At 49.0% G+C, this 9,177-nt stretch overlaps 1 protein-coding gene across 1 annotated transcript; it reads left to right on the top strand.

Annotated features, from left to right (window-relative positions):
* Positions 1-364: 364 nt before the first annotated feature.
* LOC127611405 (signal transducer and activator of transcription 1-alpha/beta-like) lies at positions 365-8,648 on the top strand. Its single transcript, XM_052081931.1, has 23 exons — positions 365-537; positions 1,463-1,606; positions 2,326-2,470; positions 2,965-3,045; positions 3,193-3,225; positions 3,300-3,360; positions 3,430-3,479; positions 4,116-4,267; positions 4,461-4,604; positions 4,700-4,798; positions 4,965-5,024; positions 5,112-5,141; positions 5,218-5,308; positions 5,398-5,439; positions 5,637-5,720; positions 5,814-5,912; positions 6,519-6,654; positions 6,803-6,935; positions 7,020-7,159; positions 7,664-7,843; positions 8,098-8,158; positions 8,272-8,348; positions 8,466-8,648. Coding segments are annotated over exons 2-23 (2,028 nt in total). The 5' UTR covers positions 365-537; positions 1,463-1,478; the 3' UTR covers positions 8,468-8,648.
* Positions 8,649-9,177: the final 529 nt, after the last annotated feature.

Here is a 9,177-nt window from a genome sequence, read left to right as displayed (position 1 = left end):
CCCCCAAAAAAGTTGATGCGGAATGGAGTCATCCCTCGCATCCCACCCGAGGCAGATGCGATCGACGCCAACTCACTTGTGACTCGAAAGCGGACAAGAGCAGAGACACAAACAAGAGAACGGAGGCTTGGATGAAGTGTGTTTAAAATGACATTTTGTCATTTTCAATATATTGACCTGATGCCTCCACAAGGAAATCAAAGCACTTTTTTTTAAACCTTTATTGAACAAGTCAGAAATCGAAGCACTTGCAACAGGACCCGTCACCGGATATGACGTTTTCGCATGCGGAAGTGACGACTTCCGTCTTAAGGCAAGAGCGGCAGGCTCACACACGCAAGTGGGCGAGTCCCGCGGCGGTGTGAACCATTTTGGTGGTTGGGGGGGGGGGGGGTTGTTATATTTTCGTCGAATTCACGTGGTCCTGCTGTTTGGCAACTCCCCCTGCGAAACCGCCCCCGGCTTCCTCATTCTGTGACTTTGGAATACGCGGCGCGCACGCTGCTCTGTGGCTCTCCGACAAGCTCCGCGACCACGGTAGGCAGTGCCCCGTGTCCATTTCTGTTGGTTTATACACGCACAGAGACGCGTTGCCATTGCGGCGGTTATTACCTGCGTTGTTTCTCGTGAGCCCGCCGTTGCTACTCTCATTAGCTAATGCTAACTCAGCCGCTTGTTGCTCGAGTTCCAACTAGTCACGCTGTGACAAGTCTTTATTTTTGCCCCCCCCCCCTCACCGCAACTCTCATCACAGTACAGTAAATCGTTGTAACGTGACAATGGAAAGATCTACCGGGCCAAAATATAGCACAATAGCCGAATTTGAATCTCCGCAAATGACGTGCGTTTTCATTTTATTTGTGTTTTGCATTCACACACCTTGAGACTATAAGACCTCCTTTTGGAATGCGTCGAGCAGTCGGATCCAGTGTACTTATTGTAATGCCCTTGCATGTGGGAACGGAGAGCCCCCGTTGCGATGCACCTTCCAGACCTTTATTGAGTGTTGGCAGAACTTGTTGTCGGCCACACACTCACAAAGTCACAGATATGTGCCGGCCCGCCTCTTAAAGCCAACTATATCTTCTCTCACACCCACACACCCATGCCCACACCCACAGAGTAAGACACAACATGACTTTGAGTGGCACTCCACTCATCTTTCTTGACCCTTTTCTGCTTACATACTCTGATAAGATTACCGCTTCCTTTGACGTAATAGTGCCATACCGGTGCGGGCGCGGTATTTATGTACACGGGCCGTCGAAATACCCAACAGTGAAAGGACTGAAGTATTTGGGGCAATAAGCAGCGAACAAAACAAAACATTTCATTGATTGCTGGTTGGGCAAGCACTCCATAAAGCCAACCATTTGTATCCACGCGATTATAGCAAATGCCATTTTCATAATCCCCGTTGAGGATTCGCGTGATTTATCAGCCCACACGCTTGCGTTTGTAGGTGGACCGTGCCCGAGATGGCGCAGTGGGAGGCCCTGCTGAGGCTGGACGCAGCCTTCCAGGAGCAGGTGATTCAGCTGTACGAAAGGAAATTCCCCAGACAGATCCGCCACTATGTGAGCGCCTGGATTGAGAACCAGGACTGGTAAGTTCCACAGTCACATTGAATGACCAAAGCAACAAGTATCCCAGGTGCGCCGGCTATAGAAAGTCGACTGTTAAAAGTGAGAAGGGGGAAAAAAAGATTATAACTAAAAGGCCCAGTGAGAGCCCAGACCAACTGAAATTGCAGGACGGGTTCTCAGGGAGGGCTAGGTCAGTATTTTGTAACGTTCTCTTCGATTTAAATGCGTTCAAATTTAGCATGCGTCCAGGTCAAGGCTTCCATTTTCCCAGCAAATGTAAATACATACACAGGTTTTGATATGAAAAACAACAATACCTGCACATCACCTGTACCTGTACTCTTATGATTGCGTACCGTAATTTGCGGACTGTAACCAGCAGCTTTTGTCACATGCTTTCAACTCTGCGCTACGTTACTAAAATTTGAAAGCTCTTTCTGTCTACCGTCTTCCTTTGTTAAATACCTCACCTTGCAACGCGGGCGCCTGCGGCTCATGTTTTTTGAAAATGTAGTGGGTGCGGCTTAAAAACAGGCGCGTGCTACTGTCCGGATATTTCGGTATATCGCTCTAACTGATGACTCAATCAGTCAACAGTATAATCGGTTGAATACAAGATTTGGTTCTAAAAAGAAGTCTTAAATTTTGCACGTTTTGATGTCGACAATGTCCTCCGCTGTACCGTATATATTTGGAGTCTGTCTGGCGCCATGTCATGCCTTTGTCGTGTCGCCGTCAGGCATTCGGCATCTGTCGATGACCTCAAAGCGAAGACGTCTTTCAACTCTTTGCTGAATTCCTTGGAAGAAGAGTGGGGCCGTTGCGTCCAAGATAACGACATTTTGCAGAGTCCAGATCTGCCAAGAATCAAAGACTACCTGCTAGTAGGCCCAGACTTGACATTGCCATGTTGCTGCTTTGACGGTGTTTTTTATTTATTCATGTATTTATTTAGGCCCGGTAGTCCAGTGGTTAGCACGTGGGCTTCACAGTGCAGAGGTACCGGGTTCGATTCCAGCTCCGGCCTCCCTGTGTGGAGTTTGCATGTTCTCCCCGGGCCTGCGTGGGTTTTCTGCGGGTGCTCCGGTTTCCTCCCACATTCCAAAAATATGCATGGCAGGCTGATTGAACACTCTAAATTGTCCCTAGGTGTGAGTGTGAGTGCGAATGGTTGTTTGTTTCTGTGTGCCCTGCGATTGGCTGGCAACCGATTCAGGGTGTCCCCCGCCTACTGCCCGGAGACAGCTGGGATAGACTCCAGCACCCCCCGCGACCCTAGTGAGGATCAAGCGGCTCGGAAGATGAATGAATGAATGTATTTATTTATTTTTAGCGCATGCAAAATTCCTATCACCAGATCATTTTCATTTTCGCCTAGAATCATTTTGCAAATGACCCAAAGAGCCTCGCTGCTATCCTATGTGAGTGCCTGGAGGAGGAGAAGAAAATCTTGCAACAGGTGAGAAGAACGATAACGGCTTATAAGTATAGCGGTCATCAATCAGCATGTGGGAATCAAACACATGAACACAAACGAATGTCTGATAACTAAAAATGGACGGATGTAGGGGTACATGGCAACTAAAAGGCACATTTATTCCTTCAGAGCCAACTGGAATCCCTGAAGAAGATGTCTGAGGTTGGTAGTTGACGTCGGCCCTTGAAAGGGTCTCTCTGCCGTCGCTAACGTCCGCCAATTGAACCCAAACGCAGGAGCTCGGCACTGAGATCGAGTCACTGGAAAGGCTGCATGAAAAACTCGGCTCGATACACGGTATGCTATTTTTTGGAAAACGGCCCGCCAGGAGATTTGAACTGTCTCGCTTTTTATTTCTGCTTTTAGCGACTCAGGACGTGGAGGACCAGAACAACTTCCTCAAGCGGACAAAGCAGGTGATGCCGATACACCGTCCCGACCATTGCTCACTTGTGCAGCGGGCGAAACACGATTCTTTATTCACCCCAAATCATGTATGCTTTGACATCTATCTACGCCGGTGACACAAAATGAGAGGCAGCGCAAATGAATGCTCTACCACTAGATGGCAGTAGGTTCCACTGGTCGATACATTTTTACTTATTTTGTGAAATCAGAGATGCAAATAACTTTTCTAGATTTTTTTTTGCAATGATTCCGAATTTGCCCTCAATTCTTTTTTTATTTAGATTTATTTTTTGCCCAACGGGTGCTTTTCTGAATGACGGGGGCACAGTGAGATTTGATTTAAAAATCTTTGTGGTCTCAAACACCGTAACTGGCGCCCTCTACTGCTCAGCTAGTGCCGTGCAGACAAGCCCCTGCTCACCGGCTGTTGCGGGAGCCGATACTCAGGACGGCTTTTGGTTGTCGGAGCGAAAGGGAGGCGAAAGACCGAAACATGCACAGAGAACATGAATTTAAAAAAAAACAGGCTGGGTTGGGCGGGGGGGGCACCCGATTAAACTGTAATTTTCCAACACGAGCCAAACCTCACGTGTCAACATTGGGCTGAGTAGTTAAAATGAAGCCTTGTTGTTTTTTTTTTGCAGATAGCACTCCGGCAGATCTGGAAGATCTTCGAAACGGCTTCGGTTGTGCTGGAAACGCTTACAACTGTGGATTTGCCCGACTGGAAGCGGAGGCAGCAGCTGGCCTGCCTCGGAAGTCCCGTCGACACCCGCCTGGACCATCTGCAGAACTGGTTAGGAAATGCTCCTTCACTTCTGAAGGTCCTTGTAGCCGTAGTGAATGAATAACCCTGTGGAGATCGACCATTAAGATCCATTTGTGGAGGGGGTGGGGGGGGGGGGGGGTCAAATTAGCGGGCTTCAAACATGCAAAGTGGACAGCCGTCGAAATTTAAATTGAATTTCTGCTCTTTTTGTGTGTCACAGCTTCACAAGTCTGGCTGAGGTGCTCCAACAAGTCAAGCGGCATCTGACTCGGCTTTCAGAACCCAACGAGCTCGATCGCGGCGCCGGCGGCCCTCTTGCGGGAATGAATACCGTCACGTCTTTGATGACTAAACTTCTTACCAAGTACGACGCGCCGCGGCAACTCTTGGCCGTGTCCTCGATGTGCATCGTTTGCGTTTCCGGCGTAGCCCTGTTTGCAAAGCGCCTCGTTTTTTCAGTGCCTTGGTGGTGGAAAAGCAACCCGTCATGACGAGTATGCCCAGTATACAGCAACCTTTGGTGCTGAAGACCAAGGCCAACTTCACTGTGGGACTGAGGTGAGAAGGCGACCGCTCATGGACGGGCGTCGGATGGCATTTGCGTCAGTGCGGCCTTTCCGAAAACGAAGCTTCAGTAACTTGAGACAGTGCGGCCTTTCCGAAACGAAGCTTCAGTAACTTGAGACTTGATCCTCCATCCTCCGTCCTCCCGTTTGCTTTTCAGGTTCCTGGTAAATCTTGAAGAATTCCGATGCCTGCTGAAAGTCAAAGCTGTATTTGACAAGTAAGTCGAAAGGCAGGCACGCTTTGGATCCCGGCCGCCTTCAGAACCGGTCTTTATTTGTTTTTTTTTCTTCTCTCTGACAATCAGAGATGTCGCCGAGAAAACTAAAAGCAACGGGTGAGTAAACGGCAGAAGCGGTCGGCTGGCCTTCAAAATGCTCTTCGCCCGTGATGGAGTCCCGTGTCTCGCGCAGCTTCCGTCACTTTGATTTCGCCAAGGAGCCGAGCAAGGTGCTCGACGTGAACGTAACGGGAGCTTGCTTGGTTGCCGAATTTACCGACTTGGTAAGAAAGTTGAAGCTGAGCCCGTTTTGTAGAAAACGCATGAAGAGTATCTAACCCTCGGATGCCCCCCTCCCCCCACCTACTCCCAGGTACTCCAGGAAAGCAAAAAGAGAGCGCGAAAATCAGACGAGGTAAGACCAATTTGTCATTTGTGAACGGGCCCTACTTCCATTGGCGACCAGTTGAGGGCGTACGCCGCATGTCGCCCACAGTCAAAATGGCGGACTTCCCGCCGAAATTCGGGACATGGCTTCTTCAGCCTTTTCCTGTTGCCTTTTCTTTTGATCGACGCGATCCTTCACGCTCGGTATTTTTCTCCCTTGGCCAGAGTGCTTCGACCGTCACGGAAGAACTGCACGTCATCGCTTTTGTCACCCGTTTCCAGCACGCCGGACTGGACTGTCACATCCAGGTGAGTCGCAGAGGACGCGGGACTGAATTTGAGCGGTGGGGGGGTCGGGAAAAGAAAATAAGTGAGGATTCCTTTGGTGTTCCCCCTCGCCAGGCCAGCACTCTCCCGGTCGTGGTCATATCGGCGACGGGCCAGCTTCCCAGCGCCTGGGCTTCCGTCATGTGGTACAACATGTCCGCCGGCGGACCGACGGTAATTGACTCTTGAGCGCGATCGAGGCGCGTCCGCTAACTGGAGTCAGCGAGACGGAAAAGGGCGAATCGTTCCCGGTCTGCTGTCATTATGGGGATTCTACTCATTTGGCCCTTCAGGGGGCGCCAACCTGCGTCGATGGACCAGCTGGACTGAATGAGCCCAGTTTGCGCTTTGGGGGGGTCATTTGGTCCAAAACTTCAAATTCATTTTTGTCACGGGCCACTTTGGGGTTACGTCTTCTACTCGGAGGGCCGTGACGACAGAAACCGAATAAAGCTTTCATCGTGTTATTACTTGTCCACAAAAAAACATGATGGCTTACTAGTTTTGAAATCAGTCGACTATTTGTTTATTTTTTTTCAATTATTGTTCTGGTGTGCGTAAAACGGGAGAAGAAAAATTATTGCAAAATCTCATTATTTATTACACATGACAATGTAGCATTTCGGTACAGATCTTAGCAAGCATCATGGAAGTTGACGCCAACGATTTGCTTTAGCGGGCCACATAAAATGATGTGGCGGGCCGACTCTGGCCCCCGGGCCTTGCGTTTGACACCCGTGGTCTGAAACGACAAGTCATCAAGTTTGTATTCCCCCCCAGAACCTGTCGCTCTTTTCCGACCCGCCGCGGCTGTCCTGGCCGGAGCTTTCCCAGGTTCTGAGCTGGCAATTTTTGTCCGTGGGAAAACGGCGACTTGACGACAACCAACTCTCCATGCTCAGAGAGAAATTTGTCGGTAAGAGTCATGCGGCTCGCGCCGACGTAGACGACGCCAGATCCATCTGGAATCGTGAAGCCGAGGCCGGCCCATTCCGACGAAGGCCTTCGTTTGTCTGAAAGGAATGCTGTGTCGCTGATTCCCCCCCCCCCCCCCCTTCCCGCAGAGCATCCTGACGGTTTTGTACACTGGAACTCGTTTTCCAAGGGAGGTTGTCAGAAAAACGTCAACGTGTGGGTTTGGCTCTACGGAATCCTGGATCTCATCAAAAAGCACCTGGCGGATCTCTGGCGCGACGGGTAAGATGCCTTGGCGACCAGTCGAACGTGGATCGTTCTCTCCCGACGGGGGGCTTCTCAATGCGGGCCCTTTTTGCTTTTTAGGCTCATTATGGGCTTCGTCAGCCGAGAGCAAATCAAGAAGCTGCTGTGGGGAAAAAAGACGGGCACCTTCCTGCTGCGCTTCAGCGAGACCAACCAAGATGGCGCCATCTCCTTCAGCTGGGTGGATCACCATAACGGAGGTACCGTCGTCGTTTGCTCTCGCGAAAAGAAAAAAATACGCAGGCGAGACATCTCGTTAGAACTTCTGCCATCTCGTGGATGAACGACAAGCCATTATTTGGCCTGACCGATATGGATTTTGAAAAAATTATATTCAGCGTGCATGTTTGTGTGTATGTCATCTTTTTCACATTTGTAGAACGAGAAAATTGATAACAATTATGTGTCTTATCTGTTCTAGCCCCAGCAAAAAAAAACAACAACAACAACATATATACGTAAAATAGCATTCCATCCGGCGTATGGCTGTAAATATCGTAATACCGTCTGTCTGATTTCCCTCACGGGTCTAAAAAGTTCTGAAAAAAAAATTGGATTGTGCATCTACGCGCACTTGTAGTTCAGACTCTCTAACTTCCGGTAACGAAGGTCAATGCGCGCACAGCAAATAAGCTAGCTCGTTAGCCTAAGTGGCGGAAGGTGATGCTGACCCGCCGCCCCTCTCGGCCGCCTCCCGTCTTCAGAGACCCAAGTGCACTCGATCGAGCCCTACACCAAGTCGGAGCTGGAGAAAACCCCGATGCCCGACGCCATTTACGACTTCAATCCCAGAGTTCACGGCGACGTCGCCCGGAATCCTCTGCTCTATCTGTACCCGGACGTGGACAAAGACGTCGCTTTCGGACGCTACTACAGCAGCTCTGGTATGCAACACTCTTTGCTCAACTCGTTTCTTGCTCATTTCAAACCGAGACTCGAGTCAAGTTTGGCCTTTTGGGTCCGGGGGGGGGGGGGGTGATTAGATGTGGCCTTTTTTTGTTTGTTTTCTACGTAACGTTGCAGTGCTGTCACAGAGTGACCGGAAATGGGGGTCCTTGGGAAATGTATCGACCGGCGTGGGCCGCTTTTTTGCGGGTATTGTACACGGAATGGATGTCAATGTCTTCTCTCTGTGCAGATAAGCAGACGCTTCCCAGGGGGTGGGGTTATTTGCCACGAAGACCCATCAATGTGGCCGAGTAAGTGTGACCTCTGGCTCGTACTTGCGTGAATGGACGCGTGCTTGCAAAGTTTTCTCCTTCTGGAAAAAGAATTGCTTTGAGATTTTTTTTTGTTTGTTTTGCCTTCCCAGTATGCCAACGCCGCCTCCTTCTCCACCACAAGTCCAGCCCCACGGCCAACGCGTTCCCCTCGATGCCCAGCTTCCCTGTGGGTTTCCATTCACTGCATCTCTCACCCCTCCCCCCCCCTAATATTGTAATTAAGCACGGTGACACTAATCATTTGACTGTGTGTGTGTGTGTGTGTGTGTGTGTTTTCCCGCAGAAAGACTTTTGCGATCCGATGGAGATTTTGGATCAACCCGACCTCATCTGAGCAACATCAAGTTGGTGGTTTCACTTCAATCTGAAAATACTTGAGGACGGGAGAATCGGGGATAGTGAACGTGTTTGGTCACTGCATGCAGCTATCAGGCCTGATACGATAACCAAAAAAAAAAAAAAACAATTCCAAATGAAATATTTTCCTAGAAACTGTAAATGATAGCACCGTTTAAATATCTATAAATAATGGCACTGATACAGTGATGCTGTCCGAGCCAAGTATTGAAAGTGCAGCGATCTTTCACTTTTTTGCGGTTCGTTTATTGCAGCCTCGGTGCATTGCGGATTTTTTTCAAACATATTCATAAATAAATGCATTAATAATTACCGGCCGCGGGAGGCAGCCAAAGTCAACAAAACAACAGCGAGCCACATAGAGCAACATATACACTACCACATAGTATACGATTACTGAATTTTGTTTTTCATACACTAACCTAACCTAATTTATACCTAATTTAAATCGATTAGTATATAGCATTAAGTAATGTTCATTACTACAAAATTTACTTGTACATGCATGTATAGCATTAAATTTGGCCTTATAAATATTTTATACTCATACACATGTACATATAGGGGCGGGGCTTTGCTACTTGGCGGATTTTCGTTTTATCGCGGGTGATTTCGGTCCCCATTAACCCTGATAAACG

The sequence above is a fragment of the Hippocampus zosterae genome, chromosome 12 (genome assembly GCF_025434085.1).
Source record: "Hippocampus zosterae strain Florida chromosome 12, ASM2543408v3, whole genome shotgun sequence".
Classification (NCBI taxonomy): domain Eukaryota; kingdom Metazoa; phylum Chordata; class Actinopteri; order Syngnathiformes; family Syngnathidae; genus Hippocampus; species Hippocampus zosterae.
The sequence above is the reverse complement of the archived record's forward strand: the minus strand, read 5'-3'. Positions and strand labels throughout refer to the sequence as shown.

Bases quoted from the DNA above. Each gene is read 5' to 3' on its own strand.
- LOC127611405 (XM_052081931.1), top strand. From the start codon at position 1,479: ATGGCGCAGTGGGAGGCCCTGCTGAGGCTGGACGCAGCCTTCCAGGAG. The intron at 5,309-5,397 runs GTAAGAAAGTTG...ACCTACTCCCAG, and splicing joins TTGCCGAATTTACCGACTTG to GTACTCCAGGAAAGCAAAAA. The intron at 6,655-6,802 runs GTAAGAGTCATG...CCCTTCCCGCAG, and splicing joins GCTCAGAGAGAAATTTGTCG to AGCATCCTGACGGTTTTGTA.